This window comes from Podarcis bocagei, assembly GCF_964188305.1.
Source record: "Podarcis bocagei genome assembly, chromosome: 8".
Taxonomy (NCBI): Eukaryota; Metazoa; Chordata; class Lepidosauria; order Squamata; family Lacertidae; genus Podarcis; species Podarcis bocagei.
This window is the reverse complement of record NC_138133.1, coordinates 14,225,654-14,249,706: the sequence shown is the minus strand read 5'-3', so window position 1 is coordinate 14,249,706 and position 24,053 is coordinate 14,225,654. Positions and strand designations below refer to the sequence as shown.

The following is a 24,053-nucleotide window of genomic DNA, read 5'->3' as shown; positions in this document are numbered from 1 at the left end:
GTCCTGCATTGGAGAGTTGGACCAGATAAGCCATGGGGTCCCTACTAATTCTATGATTCTATGACTCTAAGATTTGGCTTAGAGTGCAATCCAGGCCAGGGCTTCTGGTTAAAATCTCTCCTTGCTAACCTTGGTTACAGCTTGCTTGCTATGAGCGAGGAGACAGCTTAACCACAAACCCTATTTTGGACAGCAGGCTAAGTTAAACCTTGGCTTGGCTTAGTAAGGCATGCCATGGCAAAGCCAGTTGTGAAATCTATGCACATAGACTTCAATGGAGCCAAAACCCTGATCACACAGGGTTTTGGCTCCTATGGAGCACGTAAGTTTCCCCGGCTCGGACTTCCACGTCTAATGTGCAGCCAGATGCTGTTCCTTTGTGGGCAAAAGCCCTTCATGCTCACAGGTGCAGTTGTTAAAAGATCACAAATATACGACGTTGCACAAAGGGGGAACACGATGACAAAGGATTGCCAACGAGGGGTTGAGATGAAAAAGTGCACGTATGCAAAAGGGAAATCTGAAACAGTTACAATACAGATTATAAAAATAGCAGCTGGAAACAACAAAACCAGGTCAGGTGAAAAGGCTGGGAGGGAGAAATAGATGTATTTTGACTAACTGATTTAATCCCAAATCTGAAGTAGCTGAGATTTCAGCAATCGTTTGCATTTGGAGGTTTTGAATTTGCTTTTTCCTCTCTGAGGAATAAACTACTGTATCTCTTTTTTAAAAAAATAGAATGTATCTTTTAAAAGAAACATTAAGTATCTTGCTAACCGCTCACACCTAATAACCACTTGCCAAAGAAGTGACAGAAAATGTATTTATTTTTCTAAAATATTTAGAAATGAAATTGAGACTGCATAGTCAGCGGCGCAGTTCAGATATCACACTAAACCATAGTTTAAAATGTGCTTGTTGTGCTGCTCAAAAGTTCCTTCCCTGCTCCTACCGCTGCCATGCCACAGACTAAACAAGCCACAGTCTGGCTTGTTGTGCCATCGAAACCCGAGTTCATGGCTTGCTTCCTGCAAACAAATCATGAGCGGTAAACCAAGGACAAACTTTGACTACCGTTCATGGTTTGCTTGGAGAGAAACAAACCACAAGCCTGGGTTTGAATGATACAGCAAGCCAGACTCCAGCTCATTTTGTCTGTGGGTAAGGAGCGCCAGGAGAACTTTTGAGCAGGGTGCAGCCAGTGTCAGAAACTCAGATCTATAAGCTAGGCGCCAAAAGGCTCATTAAACCAGGGTCAAAGTCGCCAAAACGGAATGCCTAGTTGCCATTTTGGGGCCAGACAGCTCGAAAGTCAGATTTTTCAGTGTGAATTCTTGGTTCCTAAAGTTCATTCCAATTGTGCAGATAAAATATAACAGATAGAATTCTACAGGGTTGGCATCCAGGCACATTTACTTGCTCTCAAATGGCCAATAGCCAGGTGCAAAATGCGCCTGGGACATTTTGGGTGTGTGTGTGTGGATGTGTGTAATAAGTTTTGATGGATGTAACAATGGATTACTGAATGGTTTAGTTGATGCAAAATATGCAGGGATGTGTGGTATGCAAAATGAAACATGGAAGGAGAAGAAGGGATGTGTGTGTGTGTATTCTAATTATGTTTCAAAATATTCATTTAAACAACCTTAAATCAATTACATCCCTGCATATATTACATCAACTAAACCATTCAGCAATCCATTGTTACATCCATCAAAATTTATTTACAGCACTGAATTGATCTTAATACTACCAGCGTTTTTAAATAAACACAATTTTCACTACACATTTTCCAATCTTCTTTAAAGGTACATTCCTCTTGTTCTTTTATTCTATAGGTTAAATCTGCAAGCTGAGCGTATTCCATCAGTTGCCATTTTTCTTTGGTTGGGACCTCGCTCGTTTTCCATTTTGGGGCTAACAAAACACGGGTCGCAGTAGCGGCATGCATAAATAGTCTTTTTTGACACCTGGGAATTTCCCTCTGAATTATCCCCAACAAAAAGGACTCTGCTTTTTGGGGAAAGGGACTTTTAAAACATTTTTTTCAATTCATTAATTATCATTTCCCAATATCCTTTTACCCTTTTACAAGCCCACCACATATGATAAAACGTAGCCTCAGCCTCATTACATGCCCTTGGGACATTTTGAACGCATGCTGCTCGTTTACATTAAATAATAATAATAATAATAATAATAATAATAATAATAATAATTACTAATTATTATTTATACCCCGCCCATCTGGCTGGGTCCCCCCAGCCACTCTGGGCGGCTTCCAACAGAACACTAAAATACAATAACCTATAATAATAACCAATAATAAAATACAATAACCAATAATAAAATATAGGATTTGTTTTAAACTATGGTTTAATGTGATGTGCAAACCAGGCGTCTAGAAACTGCGAAACCTATGAATCAGAGGTCAGCAAAGTGCTTATATTGATCCACTACTAGGACAAAACAGGGAACAAGCTAAGGGAAGGGCTGACATCCATTGCGGCACTCTGAGTGAGGATAGTAAACTAAGTTGTAGACTCACCATGGCATCCATGAACGGGAAGGCTGCCAGATACAGGAAGGCCTTGCGTGTTTTGCTTCCCACCGATTCATCCACATGGTGCAACTTGTTAATTATGTAGTACCCCAAATCACTGTATGCTGCAAAAATAAATATAATCATTTTTTTAAAAATCACATACCTAACGCACCCAGGTCTGTTTTGGGATAAAGAGGGAGAAAGGAGGAGCAGGGAGAAACACCTAACACCACCATCTTGATGGGCTGCTGTTGTAAGCCAATTCAACAATGATTCTAGCAGGTGTACTTAAGTACTTGCTTTAAATCACATCAACTTGCTTTAAATCACATCAGCTTCTTCTAGACTAAGGCTGAAATCCTAACCCCACTTACCCAAGAGTAACCCCCCCCGCTAAATTCAACAGGGTTTAACAGCGCAATCCTTACAATATCTACTCAGAAGTAAGACAGCCTCCTGTAGCAGCATGGGTCCATGCGTCTGGCTGTTAACTAGGTTTGAGCCCATCTAAGGACAGCTGTGAGCAGGATTCCTCCCATCTAGCTCCAGGGTAATTAAAATCACCAAACAAGGATTAAAATGTACCTAGCAATAAGAGGGACGCGGGTGGCGCTGTGGGTTAAACCACAGAGCCGTTCAGAAGATCGGCGGTTCTAATCCCCGCGACGGGGTGAGCTACCGTTGCTTGGCCCCTGCTCCTGCCAAGCTAGCAGTTCAAAAGCACGTCAAAGTGCAAGTATATAAATAGGTACCACTCCGGCGGGAAGGTAAACGGCGTTTCCGTGCGCTGCTCTGGTTCGCCAGAAGCGGCTTAGTCATGCTGGCCACATGACCCGGAAGCTGTCTGCGGACAAACGCCAGCTCCCTCGGCCTGTAGAGCGAGATGAGTGCCGCAACCCCAGAGTTGGCCATGACTGGACCTAATGGTCAGGGGTCCCTTGACCTTTACCTAACAAGCAATAGTCTGCAGGTCAATGTATTTTTCAATATGTTGCTATGCACTGGGAAATTTTAGAAGTATTTAATGGATACCAAAGCTCACATAAGCCCAGCACTATAATGTAGAAAGTTACCATAATATACTGTACACATTTTTAAAACACACACACACACCTTTTCCTAGGAAACACTGGTAACTGCTGACAAGCACCATGAAGGAGGATAAATTGTGACTCAGTCGGTGAGTCAGAAACCATTACCTGGGGTTGTTATGTTGCCACAAGCACCCATGAATGTCTTCTAGGTGACTGCTTGCCAAGTTCCATCACAGACCTACTCCTCTGGTGTTTTCCATGGATTACCCTGGGGCCAGCTCTCTTTCACTTTGTGCCACAAGGGAGACAGAGGCTGTCCCTTCTTGAATCCACTGGCATGCCTAGAGGACTTGGGGAAGTTAGGTAGCAGGAACTTTTTCTCGTTTTTTGGTGGTTTTTTGCCAGAATTTGAAAGCACAGCACGCAAAAGTGAGCAAATTACTCATTTCGTGCTACGGGAGCGACAAGACAAATTGTACATCCCGGCAAAAATGAGAAACAGCTCGCTCAGACTTCCCCAAATCCTCTGGAACTCAGGGGAGGGAAGGAATAGCTTACTTAAGTTGTGCACTTAAAAAAGACCTCCAAAGTTGCAAAAGCGATTATCCCGGCTTCCAAGATCCTTCAAATCCCGTTGCACGGGAGAGGCTGACAACTCCTCTAAATTCTCTATATATGCCAAAAGACTTTTGGGAGAGAGCAATCAAATATAATGGCTGCCTAATACAGCCAACTAAAATCTATGGACGCCTGACCATTGCAATATAAAACCATTAGCTGTGAATACTCCCTCCGAAGTATTTGAAAATAGCAGCTTTATGAGAGCAGACTTCATTTGTGAGCAGGAACGTTCTTATGTGTGGTATCCAAACAACAAATGGTTTGTGAGATTGGCCGCGAAAACCTCTTTTCCTTTTAGTATCTCAGACCACAGTGCGAAGTTGAGGCTCTCACTAAAGGATCAATTACGGAGTGACAAAATCAGAAGAGTACAAAAATATGGACTGGATGCTTCTGAGAAAATACAGTGTAAAGTCCAAGTGGATAAATCTACATGGTCTGAATAACCAACACACCTGGAGGAGGGGGACACACTGGGGTTTACTTTCTTACACCAGGTCAAAATCCTTCATTCTAAAACTGTCTCAAATTGTTTCAGTGGTGGGTCCAATTCACACATTACTGCAGCATTATGGGTGTTGCTATTCTTATGCTGGTATTTTCACCATTGTTTAATTATCACACTATTCCCATTCAACATCTGATCATCAAATCTAAGCAAAAGTCTTGGAAGTTTGTCAAGATTCATTTTTTTTGTAAAACGCATTTGTGAGCTGGAAGAAAAAGAGGTCCCAGCCTGAAACTTGGATTTAATACCATTTAATACCATTACATCATCAGAAGAAAATCTTCCTTGAATAGGCTATTATTATTTACTTTCAAAGACGTTATCAGGTAACTGAACATTGGCCAAATATACTGCCAGATCTCAAGTGATTCTGGAGAGAGCCCGCATTTTCTAGCCACGCTAGAAAACAGATGAAAACCTCTAAAATTGAAAGCTAGTACATCACGGCTGCTCACAGCCTCAGGGCTTCAATAGCTAATGGTTCTTGAACTCATCTAATTTGAGGAAATATATTGTGTCCAGAGGCATGCTAGTGCCTCATTAAACTCACTGTAACTCTTGTAACTTTAAGGCTGCAATGCAACACGCACGTGCCTGGGAGTAAGTCCTACTGAACTCAGTAGGATTTGCCGTATTTTCGGTCGATAGGACGCACTTTTTCCCTTCTAAAAAGTAAGGGAAAATGTGTGTGCATCCTATGGAGCAAATGCAGGCTGCGCGGCTAAGCCCAAAGCCAGAACAAGGAAACGAAGCGCTGCGCAGCACTCCGACTCGCTGTTCTAGCTTGGGCTTAGCTGTGCAAAGCCTCCACAGGGCAGCGAGGTGAAGGCACCCCACTGCCAGAACAGGGAGATGGAGCGCTACACAGTGCTCCTTCTTGCTTTTCTAGCTTGGGGATGGCTGTGCAAAGCCTCCGCAGGGCAGCGGAGTGCCTTCACCCCACTGCCCTGCGGAGGCTTCACAGGCTATCCCCGAAGCCAGAACAGCAAGAGGCTATCCCAGAAGCCAGATCTCTCTTGCTGTTCTGGCTTCTGGGGTTCAGAATTTTTTTCTTCTTGTTTCCTCCCCCCCCCAAAACTAGGTGCATTTTATCGTCCGGTGTGTCCTATAGAGCAAAAAATACGGTACTTCTGAGCAGGCATATATAGGATTGCACTGTAAGGTACATTAATGCAAGACAGTGCGATGTTTGGAGATGTGAAAAGCACCTACTGCTTTTCCCTGAATTACTTAGCACCAATAATACACTCTACTGTGCCATGCAGGGCCTTACATTTGAGAACACTATCATTATGCTAAGACAAGGCTTACAGCGAGGGGAAAGTATTAGTATACTCATTTTAATCATAAGTTAAGTGGCTTGCATCATTCCGAAAAGACGATAAAGACAGAGAATCCCATTGTGCACAACTTCATCTAGCCTGCAGTGAATTTATTTGTTTTAAACATTTCCATCCCACCTATTTTCTCTGAAGACAGCTAACAAGAAGTAACAAAAACAGAACATAATCCCTTAAAAGCCCCAATATACATTCAAATTAAGAGGCTAACAATATTCAACCTGTTCCAAGAGACGCCGGCAGCACAGAAACAGAACAGCATAGCTTTAATAACCAATGAAAACAACATAACTAAGCAAAGGCCTTTTTTAAAAGACTAGGTCTTCAGAATCAGGGTTATAAATTGAGCCGGGAGCCTTCACAGGTAGAGGAGTCTTCCCTGCTTAAAGCCATTCACCCTTGGACTTGTGGGGACTCTTACCTGGAGTGTATGAATCATAAGCCCTTAAAAACAGCTCTGCTTCACCAGGCCAGTGGCCCATTCAAGTCCACCATCTTGTTCTTACAGCATCCAACCAGATGCCATGGAAATCCTTCGTGCCAGCGGTGGGTGGGAGCAGGTGCAAATGTGGTCAGGGCAGATATAAAAGTGGAAAGAGCATTGCACAGGAGGCTACGTTGAAGATCCGCAAAAAAACCAGAGGTTTCGAGAAACACACACACAAACACACACCAACAAGACACATTCCCCTGTAGCAAGGCTACCCTGGGGAATGTGAAACAGGTTTGGTGAGCGCTGTGGCCTGGTGTAGGTGGGGCGCGTATGACCTAGGGAAGACCCACAGAGAGGGGCCTGGAGGGCAGGAATCAATCCCTAAACATGGGGTTCCCCACTCCTAGTCGAGGCAGAGAAGTCTAGCCACAAAACGTCTCCCCGGTTCCTTCAAGAAATATGCACATAAGCAGACCAGGTTTTAGGATGTAGAGGACTTCCGGGTTGACGCGATCTGGAAATGGCGGATTCCCTCCGAGCTGCGGAGGGAATCGGCTCTACCGAGGACGGGTCTTTGCCGCGCCGGCGACGCGGGGACCCTTAAAAACCGCAGGCGCGGATGCCTGCGGACTGAAGACTCGGCGGGTGCCTTAAGCGCCCCCCCTGATCCACGAAGAGCCTTTTTAAAGGCTGCGGAGAGGATACGGGGGTGGCGTGGCACTGAGAGTCGATCGCTACCTCGGTGGAGCGAAGCCGCGAGCCATGACCAGAGAGCGCTGACTTCCTTCCTTGAAAATTTGGACTGAAAGAATCACTCGTGAGTAAGACGGATTGGGACTTTTAAAAAAAATTTACCCTGAATTGGAGACGACCGGGGTGTGTGCTAAAAGGAAGTCCGCACCCCCCCTCTTGCAGACGATCTAAGCAACGACATAAGAGCTAAGCTGGAGAGCCTACCCTTGGTGGGGTGAGTTAAAAAGGACATTAACTTTCAAGATTTGGCTAAAGGAAATTTTGGGCTGGAGAGTGGAGTTTTAGAAACTTTCTTTTTGTTTTAAACAACCCCCCCTCCCGGGCTCGGGAAAGTCCTGCCTTTGTGCCTGTGTAAGAGCTGCGGAGTTTGACAGCTGTCAAAGCTGTCAAATGGGCGGTTTAAAGTGGAAAAATCGCTATCTAAGATCCCTCTGGACTAAGACGAGTTATAATTGAGCCAAAATTGTTGGAAACAAAGTAATAATAATTTGTTAAAGGACTGTCGGAGAAAAGACTAATAAGTAACCAGATTCCCTCTAGGGGGAATTCTGTGAAACTACAATGGATACAATGGCTGTGGAAGGAAAGTTACTAGTGGAAATCGAAAGGATGTTTCAATTGGTGGGAACCTTACAAGAGCAGAGCTTGGCCATAAATAAACAACTTGTGACTATGACCTTGGGAACAGGCAACTCTGCTCTCTGTATTGAGGACCTGAATGAGAAAGAATCCACAGCTGAATGGGAAACAATATCTACAGAGGTGGAAGAGACTAAACAACAAGAAAAAGAAGAAGTAACCTTGGGAAGTAACAACCAAAAGCTGACATCTGTGGAACACAAGCAAGGAGACGCTGGGAACTTATCTACCACAAGTCTGTGAAAGACACAGAAGAAGAAGGAGGAGGTCCCGGGACAATATGGAATACAGGAACTTAAAATAAAGAAATATGACTGGGGCCTCCGTTTGGACTTTGATTCTGAAGATACAGGCTTTGTGGAAATTTTTCAGCAGTTACTTTCAAATCTCCTTGTGGGAAGAGAATACACTTTGATGGTGAAAGAACTTTTTCCAGACTCGACGACTGACATAAAGGACTACCAACAAGACAGGCGGAGAGGGACTGAAATAGACTTGAAAGCCTCGGACGTGAGGAACCCAGGCTGAGAATCTCGAATTTGGATTTCTATTGGGAAGGGACAAAAACCGGGGATGGGAGGGAGGGAAGAGGAGATTCTTAAAAACTCTTAAGACTTTTAGGTTTGGTTAATATGACTCTTAATTAAGACAAAATGAAAATCGATGGAAGAGAACTTAAGTCCAACTTAGGAAAATCAATTTTTATTATAAAAGAGGTAATAAGATGAATAAGATGGTTAAGAGGAGAAACACCAACTTGCTGATATAATCTTGGGAACTGGGATGCACGAGGGGGGGTGGGGGGAAGTCAGGGAACAAGGTTATGAAATGGGGATTTGCTGATTTTATATATGTTTTTGTTTTGTGTCTTTTCTTTGTGTGTGTTTTGTTTTTATAAAAGCAGAAAACCAAATAAAATTTTTATTAAAAAAAAAAAGGTTTTAGGATGTAGAGGAGAAATGGATTAACCAGTCGTATAAGCAAAAAATAGTATTGTTCCCTCAGCAAATGGAATGAAGGCTTACCTATTAAGGTGTGAAACACAGCGGCCACAGCACCAGCTACAACCATACACAACACTGCTTTGGTTCTGTCTCTCTTGCTGTTGACAAAAACCAGCCCCACGTTCTTGAAGTCGCTCATTGGGCCCGTGAAGAACTTCATGAGGGAGTAGGCCAACCCATAGCTGGCCAGCATCTCCACAGCATCTTCCTTAACAGCTGCGATACCTCTGTTCAAGGCCTGAAGGGAAAGCAAACCAAAGGAGATACAAAGGTTTAAGATGTGCCAAGCCAACTCCAGACAACAGAACATGATAGCCAAATTATTCTCTATCTTGCTAGAGAATCACGAACAGACCGCAACAAATCAGATCCAATACAGTAACTGGGATAAAGACTTCTGTTGAATGGGTTTGCTGAAAGAGGGATGTCTTCCGCAAGCACCGAGAAGATGACAGAAAAAGTGGGAGGGTGTTGCAAAGGACGGGGGCCACCACACTAAAGGCCTGATTTCAAAATGGTTCAAAACAGATCTCCAGACAGGATGGTATCTGTGAGATCCCCTCTCCTGTGCAACACAATGATTTGTTGACTATGTAGGGGATGAGATGATATTTTAAGGTATCCTGGTCCCAAGCTATATAAGGCTTCATTCACCAATTCCATCGCCTTGAACCTAGCCAAGTAACTGATAGACAGCAGGTGCAATTCTTTCAGTGCGGGCGTAACTGGTGGTGCTATTCTGCTCTGGTGAGCATTTGATTCACCAAATATTCAGCTAGCTACAGCTTCTGGGTTAGCCTCAGGGGAAGCCCCACAAAGAGTGTGCTTTAGCTGTTGACATATATAGATTGCACTTTTGATGGGATGTACATTCCCATGTGGCACTACTAAGATCTGACTAAAGCTAAATTAGGACCCAAGCATTTGCACACACTAAATAACACCCAGATTCATGCTATCCTATCAAGCGGTTAACCTTTCTCCATGGCAAAACTCAAATGCCCAGAACCTTTTATTTGTTTGTCCCCCTTAACCATTCTTTGAACATTTTCCTGCTCGACAAAATCGATGAGGATTAATATAAGGCAGGTACACTGCATCTGTGCTGTGTATCAATTTCTATCTTGTGCTAATCTCCCCCCACATTTTAACTAATTGCTTTAATTGTTCAAATACATTAAACTTTGACTTCACCTCCAAAGGCACATTCCTCCATTGTCTCCTGAGTAATGTTTTATTCTATTTTGTAAACGTAAAGCAAGGATATAAAATAAATGATCATTTAATCATTCGGCCACTAATGAATGGATACTATGAGTTTTTCTTCCCAAGAAAGAAGTATTTAGGCTGTAAACCTATTTTCACTTGCTTGCAAGTCCCATTGAACTCAAGGGGGCTTATTTCTGAGCAGATATGTATAGGGTTTCCTGCCAAACTAGCAGTTTGAAAGCACGTCAAAGTTCAAGTAGATAAATAGGTACCACTCTGGTGGGAAGGTAAATGGCGTTTCTGTGTGCTGCTCTGGTTTGCCAGAAACGGCTTAGTCATGCTGGCCACATGACCCGGAAGCTGTCTGTGGACAAACACCAGCTCCCTCGGCCTATGGAGTGAGATGAGCGCGCAACCCAAGAGTCGGTCACGACTGGACCTAATGGTCAGGAGTCCCTTAACCTTTATGTATAGGGTTGCACCGTGACAGCACCTTTTCTGCTCTGTGTCCTAACATTCCTCTTGACATTTACTAACAAAGCTGTGTATCTTTGTACGCTCACTTTACCGGGACATGTATTCCCATCCTGTCGGCAATTTGGTTCCGTGTCAAAGCATACACGCAGAGAAAAGGGATTTTATCACCAACAGGATGGCAGCCTGACACTGTATCCGAGATTGTCCTTTCAGTTTCCAATTGCCTAAATAGAAGAATGATTTAAGAAGTCTACAGCGGAGAGCATCTCAGGAAAATTACCATCTAATAACTATGTTTTTGCCAACAGCCACAGGAGCAGTGTCACCGTACAGAGAAGGAGAAAACCCATGATGTAATGGAAGAAAGAAGCAAGCACAATTTGGCGGTGACTGTACAAAGGAGCACTCCAGCAGAGACAGCGCTTCTTTCACCTCTGGCTGCCCTGATTTCCCCCCAAAAAAGTTAGCCTGCAAGCTCAAGGCACGCAGCAACTCCCAAGAAGGCAGGGGAAAGTCAGAGTATCTTTTCTACTAGGAAGCACTAAAAAGTACCGTATTTTTCCATGTATAAGACGAGGGTTTTTTGACCCCAAAATAAGGTTATAAATTTTGGGGCGTCTTATACACAGGTAGTGCCGTGGTGGGACGGGCGAATGGTTTTAGCTACAAGCCGGAGATTGTCAGCAGCGATTGGGCAGGTGATTGGTGGCTGCGGCAAGGGCTGCTGTCTACTGGCTGCCGCTGCGGCAATTGGGAGGACGTTTGGCAGCTGATAGTGGCGAGCAAGCAGACGATAGGTTGTGTGCAGTGGTTCGCCGGGTGACTGATTTTCGCCATCCCCCCCCCCAAAAAAACAGGTCAACAACTCTGGGCAATCCCCCCCCCCAAAAAAGCTCAACAAGTCAACAATGTCTTGGCAATCTCCCCCCATTTTCTAAATGTAGAGTCCCCCAAAATAGGGGGTGTGTTACACACAGAAAAATACAGTACTTACAGAAAAGGTAAGGCGGGTAGGGAGATATGACAGGTTCAGAAAATTACAGGTGGTGGGTACAATTTTTTCTCTTCCCCCAAGAGGTACGCATTTAAACAGACTGGCCCAGGTATAGACAAATCTATCTATTTTGAGTGTGGGTCCATTTTATTCATAAATGTGCTCCATCCAAGTGTCTATATTAATCTGTGGGCATTTTTCTTTCCTCCAAAAGAATTCCTACCTAAATTCTTATTTAAAGACATATTTTATCTCCATGTATGCATTTCATAAAGCATCTAAAATATGCATTTTAACGCTTTTTGTTACTTTTCTGAGCCGACAACTGTATTACCAAATTTGGAGAAACATAAACCCGGAAGGGTAATTATGTTCTGATGAGTCTGGGAGGTGTATCAAGTCAATTTGCAAGTGAAGTCATGTTCCTTGAGCGTCCATGGACAGGTGATAGGAGTTGAGTCACTCTGCAAAAAAAACCCCTAACTTATGGAATTCACTGCTACAGCAGGTGTCAATGTGCCACATAAATGGATTTAAAAATGGTTGCTAGCCACGTTGGCCAAACAGAACCACCCTGTTCAGAGGCAGCATATAAGCCTTGCTTAAAAGCTCCCCAGAATTATCCGTGTGACTGCAGGGAATCAGTGTACAGTGGTGCCCCGCAAGACGAATGCCTCGCAAGACGAAAAACTCGCTAGACGAAAGGGTTTTACAGTTTTTGAGCTGCTTCGCAAGACGAATTTCCCTATGGGCTAGTTTTTTGCAAGTTTGCTTCCTTTTTCTTAACACCCTTAATACAGTTGCGACTTGACTTTGAGGAGCAACTCATAGAACGCGGTGTGGTAGCCTTTTTTGAGGTTTTTGGCGATTTTTGAAGCTTTCCCAAAACTTTTCCGACACCGTGCTTCACAAGACGAAAAATTCGCTAGACGAAAAATCCCGCGGAACGAATTAATTTCGTCTTGCGAGGCACCACTGTACTGCTCTAGATGAATCCTTGGTCTGGTCTGCCAGAGCTCTTCTTTTGCTAAGAACTCATAGTGAGAGAACGTCTCACTCCAGTTGTTCCACTAAGAAGGAATAGCTGACGGGTTGAATCACTGGAGAGCTGGCACTGTAAAAACAATGACATCATGCCAAGGGTGGCATCCCCATGGATGACCACTGAAAAAAGAGGGGGGTGGTGGAAAGCTCTTCTGTGAAGTTTGGTTGTCGAGCTTAATTAACTCCCTCCAGACAAACCAAATGTTTTGACTAATTGGCTCAGCCTTTCCCTTTCTTAAAGCCAAAGAAGAAGGACTAATAAATCCGGGTGCTCAAACGTTCACTGGTAATGCTTTCAGGCTAGAAAAATCGGTGGCAGTATCAGAAACTCAAATATGTAATCTAGGCGCCAAATGGCTCCTTAAACCATGGTTACAGTCGCCAAAATGGAATGTCTAGTTGCTACTTTGTGGCAAGGTGGCTCTAGAGTTTCGTTGCTCAAATGACGGACCAACTGGCTACCGTATATACTTGAGTATAAGCCGACCCGAATATAAGCCGGGGCACCTAATTTTAGCAAAAAAACCTTATTGATGAGAATAAGTCGGTTCACCACACCACAAACCTGGTGGTAGCAGCAGCATAGGAGGAAGAACAAGCAGCCCAAAAGGACTGCTTGCTCCGCTGCCGCTGCTGACAGCGGCAAAGGCAGAGGAGGAAGAAGGAGCAGCTTGAAAGGACTCCGTTTGGGCTGCTCGTTCCTCCTCCTCCTCCGCCACCACCTCTGCCGCTAGCAAGAGCAGGCACAGGAGCCCGGTTGGGAGAGGCACAGCGCAGAGCCTCTCCCAGCTGCAGGTCCTGTGCCTGCCCTTGCGAGAGGCGGGCAGTGGTGGAGGGATGAACGGCGAGAAAGGGCTCATCACGCCGCCGCTGCCCACCTCACTCAAGTATAAGCCGAGGGAGGCTTTTTCAGCATAAAAAATATGCTGAAAAAGTCGGCTTATATTCAAGTAAATACGGTAGTTCAGAGGCCAACCTTGAGCTACGTTACGAGCTTTGAGAAGTTAAAGAAGAAAAGTTTGGCCTTTTTTTACCTCTTTTTCTTAATGGTAATACGGACCATTCATAACGTAGAGATAGCCTTCACAACTGTTCAGTGCTCCTGCTCAGGCTGCATGGAAAAAGCATTTGGGTTCCTGAAATTCATTCTGATTGTGTCACAAGTGGCTGATAAATGTAAAGGGACCCCTGACCATGAGGTCTAGTCGTGGCCGACTCTGGGGTTGTGGCGCTCATCTCGCTTTATTGGCCGAGGGAGCCGGCGTACAGCTTCCAGGTCATGTGGCCAGCATGACTAAGCCACTTCTGGTGAACCAGAGCAGTGCACGGAAACGCCGTTTACCTTCCCACTGGAGCAGTACCTACTTATCTACTTGCACTTTGACATGCTTTCGAACTGCTAGGTTGGCAGGAGCAGGGACCGAGCAATGGGAGCTCACACCGTCGCAGGGATTCGAACTGCCGACTTTCTGATCGGCAAGTCCTAGGCTCTGTGGTTTAACCCACAGCGCCACCCGCGTCCCTTAAGTGGCTGATAGCCAGGTGCTAAATGAGGCTGGCACCTGGCTAATTTTGAACACTGATTCAGTGCTCCCCAAATTTTTGATACCTGAGTAGGTATCACCCTAAGTAACTCTTAGAAGCTGCATGTACACTCAAAAATACACATACAAGCAGAACCGTCACACAAAAAAATACACAGCTAATGCGCTTTGTAGCTCCAGAATACCCTGGTTGAATGTTGCTTCTGGCGTCCCACCTTCCTCTTTTCTGTATTCAGTCAGTTTTCAGGGTAGGACCATGGTTTAGTCAGGGCCCAGATCAGAGCAAGCAGGACTAGTTAGATGCTGGTTAAAACCTGCCCCAGCTCCGGAAGCCCGGAAGTACTACAGCAATTGGATGGAATGAAACGAATGACAGCAATAAAAGAAAATTCAACCCTGAGCAACCACTGTAGGTCAAAATGACTTCTACGCTGTCGCCAAGACTGCACAGCAAAACAGTACATTCTCAACACCTTGGGCAAATATAGGTTGTCTCCAAAAATACACCAAAAAAGAAAATAGGCTGATGAAATGACAGAGAGACAATTGCAGAAGCAAATAAGCAAAACCAAGAGTTTGGGTACACATGAGCACACATACAGATGTTGTTGTTGTTTAGTCGTGTCTGACTCTTCGTGACCCCATGGACCAGAGCACGCCAGGCACTCCTGTCTTCCACTGCCTCCCGCAGTTTGGTCAAACTCATGCTGGTAGCTTCGAGAACACTGTCCAACCATCTTGTCCTCTCTCGTCCCTTTCTCCTTGTGCCCTCCATCTTTCCCAACATCAGGGTCTTTTCCAGGGAGTCTTCTCTTCTCACGAGGTGGCCAAAGTACTGGAGCCTCAGCTTCAGGATCTGTCCTTCCAGTGAGTGAGCACTCAGGGCTGATTTCCTTAAGAATGGAGAGGTCTGATCTTCTTGCAGTCCATGGGACTCTCAAGAGTCTCCTCCAGCACCATAATTCAAAAGCATCAATTCTTCGGCAATCAGCCTTCTTTATGGTCCAGCTTTCACTTCCATACATCACTACTGGGAAAACCATAGCTTTTACTATGCGGACCTTTGTTGGCAAGGTGATGTCTCTGCTTTTTAAGATGCTGTCACCATCTGCAGTGATCATGGAGCCCATGAAAGTAAAATCTCTCACTGCATCCATTTCTTCCCCTTCTATTTGCCAGGAGGTGATGGGACCAGTGGCCATGATCTTCGTTTTTTTGATGTTGACCTTCAGACCATATTTTGCAACACATACAGATACCCATCTCCAAAATGTCTCAGATGATGGAAGGATCTGGTCAAATTGCTTTTCTTACCTATCTTATCCTCCCAACAACCCTGTAAGGCTGGTTAGGGGGTGAGAGAGCAAGCTGCACATTGTCATCTAGTTTGAGACTCCAACCCCTACACCACACAAACTCTTAGGAGCAAATTTGCCCATAATTCACAACCTCGCCAATTAAAATTAGCCCCACAGTTTAGTTCATCTATTAATTAAAAAGATAATAATAAAGCAATGCTTAGTTTTCCCCACCCTCCTTTTCACTTCTTAGTTTTTCTGTACATGGTCACGAAAAACAAGTGTCAGTACCCAGATTGAGTTTTGCAAAATAATTCAATGACACAGGTTAAAGAAACTGAACAGTTATTGTCTGCCAGCCGGAGAATACTTGTGTCTGCCAGCCAGCCGGAGAATACTTGTGTGCCAGGAAGAATTTATGTGACAAACATCTTCCTCCGCGATTGCCCAAAATAAAATATTATCCCAATGCAATGAGTAAGTTTGAAGAACATCCTTTGATCCAAAGCATAATAAAATGGAAGAGAGCTTATTTATGACAAGTCAAGTTTTCTGTAGCAAAAAAGTTGAAGAGCCTTAATCCAGCATGATGGAAAACTAGAAATGTTTACCCTTTCCAGGAAGACCCGAGAAGATGCAGTAGAGCAGGGGTCAGCAACCTTTTTCAGCAGGGGGCCGGGTGCACTGTCCCTCAGACCTTGTGGGGGGCCGGACTATATTTTGAAGGAAAAAATGAACGAATTCCTATGCCCCACAAATAACACAGAGATGCATTTTAAATAAAAGCACATGTTCTACTCATGTAAAAACACACTGATTCCCGGACCGTCCGTGGGCCGGATTGAGAAGGCGATTGGGCCGCATCCGGCCCCTGGGCCTTATGTTGCCTACCCCTGCTGTAGAGCAACCCTGCCTAATATGGTACCATTAGAGCAGTGGTTCTCAACCTGTGGGTCCCCAGATGTTGTTGGACTACAACTCCCATCATCCCTGAGCTCTGGCCTTGCTAGCTAGGGGTGATGGGAGTTATAGTTCAACAACATCTGGGGACCCACAAGTTAAGAAAGGCTGGTCTAGAGGTTGTTGGACCCCATCAATTCCAGAAAACATGGGCAAAGAATATGATAGGAGTTGTAGTCCAACAACACCCGGATAGCACCAAGTTTGGGAAAGGGTGCTGCAGAAAAATTGTCTACATTTTCCTTAAGATTCAGTGGTCTGGGGGCATAATCTTGCCCTGGTGCATGTATCAGAAGCTACCTTACATTAGGTCAGATAATTTATCCAGTATTGTGTACTCTGATTGGCAATGGCTCACCATAGTCTCAGCCAGTGGCCTTCAGTGTCATCTGCTACCTGACCCTTCTTAATCGGAGATGTCAGCGATTGAATCTGGGACCTTCTGCATGCACAAGCCCTGAATTGTGGTCTTCACTACAGAAGATATCCCTGCATGGTGTAAGCGTTGGTTACAGCTGGATCACAAGGCAGATATTGGTGCAGAAGTTTTTAACAGCTTCTACTGCACCTGCATTGGAATTGGGGTTGCTGCACTGGTGTGTTGACTCCACTATTGGGACGCAGGTGGTGCTTTGGACTAAACCACTGAGCCTCTTGGGCTTAGCTATCAGAAGGTTGGCGGTTTGAATCCCCACGACGGGGTGAGCTCCCACTTCTCTGTCCCAGCTCCTGCCAAACTAGCAGTTCGAAAACTCGCCAGTGCAAGTAGATAAATAGGCACTGCTGCGACAGGAAGGTAAACGGCATTTCTGTGTGCTCTGGTTTCCATCACGGTGTTTCATTGCACCAGAAGCGGTTTAGTCATGCTAGCCGCATGACCCAGAAAGCTCTCTGTGGACAAATGCTGGCTCACTCAGCCTGAAAGTGAGATGAGCACTGCAACCCCATAGCCGCCTTTGACTGGACATAACCGTCCAGGGGTCCTTTACCTTTTACCTGACTCCACTCAAATGTGGCCTTTTCAGGAGACACAGTCTGACCAAAACACCACAATCCTATGTGAAACGTTTATGAACTAACTTTGTCAAAGATGCTACCGCGCTACCTTATACAACAGCAACTTAAAGTTAACTTAAACCAAAGTTTAACTCCTATTATTGAAAAAAAAATTGTTCTAGCTAACAGAACCATCACTAGTTGATTAATGAACTCCCAAGAAAGGATATGAGAATCATTCTGTGGGACCAGGCAAAAGCCCCATCTACTTCAGCATCTTTTGGTATCATTGATAGTCTTCTCACTGTTCCTAGGGTCTCTTGAACCTCCTTCATGGTCCCAGGTACGTCTAGTCCACAGCTGGCGAAATACGCTCTCTCTCATATGTCCTAACTTATTGGGAAATAAGCTCCCTCAAATGTCCTAAATTATTAGGAAATAAAACAATTCCCATAGAATGAATTTCCCTTGTGAAAAGAGGGTGCACAGTGTTAATGGTTATTTACCTAAAAATCCTAGAACATGTTTACAAGCTTAGAAATTCTTTGCTAGTCTATCGTGATGCCACCTCATACTTTTAAGACTATTTTTAATCACCCACGATCACTTTTCTGTATACTTTTTCTAGCAGACGTCTCAAGTTTATTAAACCTCCAGACTATTGCTGAACTTTAGAAACCTTTTTCCAACCGAGTACACTACACCCACGGACTAGGCTGTGGTTTTTATGAAAGAGCAATAATATTATAAATAAAGTCTGAAATGGAGACAACAGGTGCCTTACAGCTGAACTGGAAGCTTAATGACACAACCAGGATAGTCAACCAGAAGAAGCCCAGGGAGTAGAACGACAAACTACATTGTGTGGGTGTGTATGTTCCTTCCTCCATTGTAAACTCTTCCACCAACACCCAAGACCAAAGCTGGCCAGATGTCTTCTGTGGACAACTGGAGAGAGGAGAAATTAAGTGACGGATAAGGATGGATGCCACAATTTGTGGAAATCAGATGCAATAGTTCATCTTATTGAATAATCAGTAATAAAATGAATATACTGAGCATGTCTCTTGTGCATAAGATTCTTATTGCGCAAACTACTGGAAAGGGGCCATTGCGCTTGGGAACAGATCAGCCCTGCACAACTCATCTCCCACCAAGCTAAACAGAGCCCACCAGCTATGTATGACAGTGTTTTTCAAAGTGGTGGGCTACAGACTGGTGCCAGTTGGCTACCAGACCGTGGCAACTCCACCACAACCTAGATTGGGTGGTGCACTTCAGGGACTAAATATGGTACTGTTCCCTTGCACATGGGAGGGGGGAAATTGCTGGTTCGCCACATCAGATAGTTTGAGAAGCACTGGTGTATGACACCCCAAGTAGATGAACCTACTGTTTTTGATGCCTTCTTAGGGTTGCCATATGAACTCTTTTTCCAGGACTCATCCTCTTTTTCATGGGTACTTACCGTAGTTTTCGCTCCATTACACACATTTTTCCCTCCTAGAAAGTAAGGGGAAATGTCTGTGCGTGTTACGGAGTGAATGCTTCCCTCCTCCGTGGTTTCCAGCGGGAGAAGAGCCGCCGAATGGGGAGGAGAGAGGGACAGAGTGCCTGCTTCTTTAAAGGAGCAAAGCAGGAGGGGAGGGGAGCCGCTTACACGAGTGTAAGCGGCTCCTGTCCGGTTGGGTCCTTTAAAGCAAGCAGGCTCTCTGTATCTCTCTCCTCCCCACTCAGCGGCTCTTCTCCCACTTTGCTGGAAATAGCAGGAAAGATTTTCAGCTCGCTAAGGGGGGGGGAGGGAGAGAAACAGAGCCTTCTTGCTTTAAAGGAGCAAAGCGGGAGAGTAAGCGGCTCCTGTCCGGTTGGCTCCTTTAAAGCAAGCAGGCTCTCTGTATCTTGTCCCGCTTTGCTGGAAATAGCAGGAAAGATTTTCAGCTCGCTAAGGGTGGGGGGTGTGGAGGAGGGAGAGAAGCAGAACCTGCTTGCTTTAAAGGAGCCTACCGGACAGGAGCCACTTACACGAGTGTAAGCGGCTCCTGTCCGGTAGGCTCCTTTAAAGCAAGCAGGCTCTCTGTCCCTCCAGCAAAGTTTTTCAGCTCGCTAAGGGGGGGGGGGAGGAGGGAGAGAAGCAGAGCTTGCTCCACGCGTGCTCCTTGTCCCTTGAGTGCTTTTCCTTCCCTCCCCACTTAAAACGTGGTTACAAAGCACAGATCCACATGGATCCTCAGGATTTTTGCACTGGGTCACCCCAAATTCACCATCAGATCACATAGCATGTCCATGGCTACAGTTTGCACCAAAAAAATCACGCACCCACTGTTGCCTGGGGCCGCAGTGGTGCAAAAACGTGGTTACAAACATGGATCCACATGGATCCTCAGGATTTTTGCATTGGGCTACCCCAAACTCACCATCAGATCAGCATGAACCACAAAAATCATACATCCACTATTTCGTGTAGAATATTTTTTTTCTTGTTTTCCTCCTCTAAAAACTACATGTGTGTTATGGTCAGGTGCGTGTTATCGAGCGAAAAATACGGTAAATGAGTGTTGTCATAGCAATCCATAGTTAAAAGTTGGCAAATGTGTCCTCTTTTTTGCTCTTCAGAATATGACAACCCTATCTAGAACTACAAAAACAATAGGAGTGTCAAACTCCAGGCCACAGGGTTGGTAGGTACTGTGCATAATATCTTTCCACAGAACATTTCCCTCATTAGGTTCCGTTTCCTGTTGTCAAAAGCAAACATGATATTGATCTTTGCCTCCTTGAGAAGAAGCTCTTCCCATTTTATCTCCTTCAAAGCAAACACTCTCTCTCTTTTTAATCTAAAAGGAAGGACTGGTGAAAAGCTGGCTCAGACACACAATTCTATCTGCACAAAATATATGGACAGACACCACGTGTAATATTTATTATGGGTAAAGGTAAAGGGACCCCTGACCATCAGGTTCAGTCATGACCAACTCTGGGGTTGCGGCGCTCATCTCGCTTTATTGTCTGAGGGAGCCGGTGTACAGCTTCCGGGTCATGTGACCAGCATGACTAAGCCGCTTCTGGTGAACCAGAGCAGCGCACGGAAACGCCATTTACCTTCCCATCGGAGTGGTACCTATTTATCTACTTGCACTTTGACGTGATTTCAAACTGCTAGGTTGGCAGGAGTTGGGTAGAGTTCCTTAAATAGGAATGATCCATTAAAAGCAATACATTGGGAGGCAGAACCCACATCTACAAAAAGTATTCAGATTAATCAGTTACCAGAAGACTGTATCTTCCAACTCTCAACTAAGCTTGTTCTAAATCTTTATAACTGGATATACTGATGCGATCATCTGACATGGCTGCAAGAGCAATTAGCCAATCTCCTTAACTGGCTCAGCAATGTATCTTGGTCTATCAATATTATTAAAACTGCTCTTAGAGATTAATTTTCCTCCACTTCTGACTCACTAGCAATGCTCCAGTGTTTTCCCTGAGACACTTCTGTGGCCTTTGATTTTTGTTTAGCTAGTGTAGGAAAAAGCAGAAAAGCAGCAGTTCGTCCACTACTGGTTGTACAAAGAAGTTTTGTTAAGAGTGAGAGACTGTGGAGCCACAAGATTAGTTCATGTCTTAATATTTGTGAGTTAGGGATTAGAGGTCGCATATTCCCCAGCTCATCGTTTCCAAGTGCTCAAAACATCAACTGCATCAAAACAGACAGAGACAATAAATTATCCTTTCAGGTTTTTTTTGTTTTGCTTTCCCCTCTGCTTCTAAGCTTTCACCCTGCATATATATATATTTCATCACACCAGGCTGAAAAACACAGAGGTTTTTCAAGAGGGCAAGAGGTTGCACAAAAATGTGTCTGTGGATGGGCAATTTATAGGCGAATCGAGGAAAGGCCACAGATTGCCGACCAAGTATGAGTTTTCCTGTAAAAAGCCCCATGTTCAGTTCCTGGCATCTCCAGATAGTCTCCTGCCTGAAATCTTGGAAGAGGCGCTGCCTGTCAGTGTAGACTAGCCTTCTCCAACCGATGTCTTCCTAATGTTCTGGAGAACAATTCCTTACAGTTTGAGCCAATAGGGCCAACAGTCTGGAATGGTCGGAGTTGTGCTCCAAAACATCTGGAAGACAGCAGGTTGGGAAAAGCTGGTGTAGGTGTCATTGGCCTAGGTCAGGGATGTCCAACCAGTAGATCGTGATCTACCGATAGATCCCCGGCTGATCCTGGTAGATCGCGGGATCCTTACCGTGTACAAAAATTTACGGGGAAAGGGCTAAAAAACTCTGTGCAATCCTCCCCCCCAAAACTATGGGAACTTCCCTCCTAAAAAAAGGCTCAACAAGTGGGCAATCCACCCACCCCACGCACTCTCATCCTCCCTCCAATGACAATGGGTAGATCACTGCCAGTTTTTTAATACACAGTCTCTTGGGAGTTGGACATTCCTGCTCTAGGTCAGTGGTTCTCCAAGAGTGCGGCGCACCGCGCTGCAAGAGAGGACGGCAAGTGTGGCAGGAAGATTCAAGGGCAATCAAAGAAACATCTAAACATTTCAGCGTGGTACAAGCAACTCCCGATTTTTGTGGGGGTTGCGTTCCAGGTCATTGTGTGCATCTCGCCGCACACCACCCCCTTTTCCAGCCGTCAAGCGTGTCAAATGCCAATGTTTTATTCCATCGGTTCATGCACTAAGAACGAGGTGCCATGAAAAAGAAGCACTGCTTGATTGCTGGGTAGCTGCCGTAAAACTGCTCTCTGAGGAAATGTGAGGAAAATGGGGGAAAGGACAGCAATAAATTTGTGTGCTTGTTTTATCTATGGAACTGTCCATGCAAAGGCCTTGCATTCTTGAGTTAAGGAGGAAGGACCAGGGGAAAGAGAGAAAAGGAAGAGAACATTAAGAGGTAGTCAGACTTGCAAGCGCTACACCTGGTTTCTCTTAAGACACAATATTTATCATTGCATAGCTCTATGTACGCAGCTGTATGCTCTCCATGGTGTGAAGAACCTTCAATAACAGATATGAATACTGTTCCCCGGCAGATGATTCATAGTAGTTTCCCTGCAAGGTTGTGGTCTTGAATATATGGAAGGACAAGGGGGGGGGATAGGCAGTACCAGTTGTATTCCATGTGGTTCTGTGCTGCAGGATTTGCTTCCAATCACACAGGGGGGGCACCCGATTTTGCCAATGCCCTATTTAATGCAGGCCCCCCCCATGCGAGCTCTAGAGGATCCCCCAAACGCCAAAAACAACTTTCAGACAAGTTGTGCTGGGCAGTGTGAATCAACAAAAATGGGTGTCTTGTCTTGTGCAACCGGAAGTGTTTCTTGCTAGTGCGAAGACACAATTGGATAAAGCCAAAGGTGTGTTTGTGTGCTCTCTGTTGCAAATTTCTACCCCAAAATTGCATTTACCATAATGCACAATCTAAGACTGCTCACTAACCAACGGAAACAAGCCAAACTCATCTGGAAATCTAAGCACAAGGCAAAATGGTTTTCCTGACAATATATATTTGCTAGGATGATGAAACCGGAGTTTGCAGTCTACCTGTCTAATCCTTCTCGGCAATCTAATTCCATAAATCAAACAGGAAATTAAGCCTCTCTATGCAGCACTCAGTGTAAATATTTCATTCATTCATGAGGGGTACAGGTTGACCTGAACTATCTATTCCACATGGCTAAAGGATGTTGCATGACTGGTTTAATAAGCAAACGTCTAGCAAGTAGCACAATAATTGCGTCTGATAGCTGACACTGAAATGTCAGCTTTTCAGCTTCTGAATTGTATGTTCTATGCACCAATTTAGCACACTGTCCCTGTGAGTTCTTTATTCAAACTCTCACACACTTTTAGCAGAAATGCATGATTAAAACTATACAGCGGTACCTCGGGTTACATACGCTTCAGGTTACATACTCCACTAACCCAGAAATATTACCTCGGGTTAAGAACTTTGCTTCAGGGTGAGAACAGAAATCGTGCTCTGGCGATGCGGCGACAGCAGGAGGCCCCATTAGCTAAAGTGGTGCTTCAGGTTAAGAACAGTTTCAGGTTAAGAACAGACCTCCAGAATGAATAAGGTTCTTAACCTGAGGTACCACTGTACTGTAACAAATCTTCAAACATCCAGAGATATTGCCCTGCAAGATTTTCTTTTAGAATGTAAATCAAAACTAAGAGGAAAGCCTTAAACTAAGCATTTATGGAGTCTAAAGAACACATTGATGGAACACAGACTGTAGTTATGAATAATGGTTTCTATTTCTGCCAAGAGAATGCACAGAAAGGACTACTATTAAATGACAACTAATATTCTAAATATTAGTTTCATTCAAATCCTGTCCCTCTAATAAGAAACTCAGATTGCAATCTTCACCACATTTACCTGAAAGAAGGCCCTACAAAGCATAGTAGGACTTACTTCAGAGTAGGGATGGAGGGGAAATTAAATCCAAGTTGCATTTAAAGCCGCCAGCTATCAAATACTTTTTGAAACACTATGAGAAGTGAAAAACAGCCATTGTTCAAAATTTGCACATATCCAAATTTTGCACTCCAGTTCTCCAACCGAACAGTTTATAAAAATGCATATTTTAGGAGAAAACGTGCACTGAAAGTAACATGCAAAATGCATTACATC

General features: G+C 44.5%; 1 protein-coding gene across 1 annotated transcript in view; it reads right to left on the bottom strand.

The window, feature by feature from the left end:
• The window catches only part of ANKH (ANKH inorganic pyrophosphate transport regulator), a 141,386-nt gene that overhangs the window by 37,463 nt on the left and 79,870 nt on the right, over positions 1–24,053 (bottom strand). Inside the window, exons 2-3 of the mRNA XM_081206466.1 lie at positions 8,902–9,118; positions 2,552–2,670 (exon numbers count right to left, since the gene is read on the bottom strand). Of these exons, the coding sequence (XP_081062592.1) occupies positions 2,552–2,670; positions 8,902–9,118 (336 nt within the window). The remainder of the gene's footprint in view (positions 1–2,551; positions 2,671–8,901; positions 9,119–24,053) is intronic.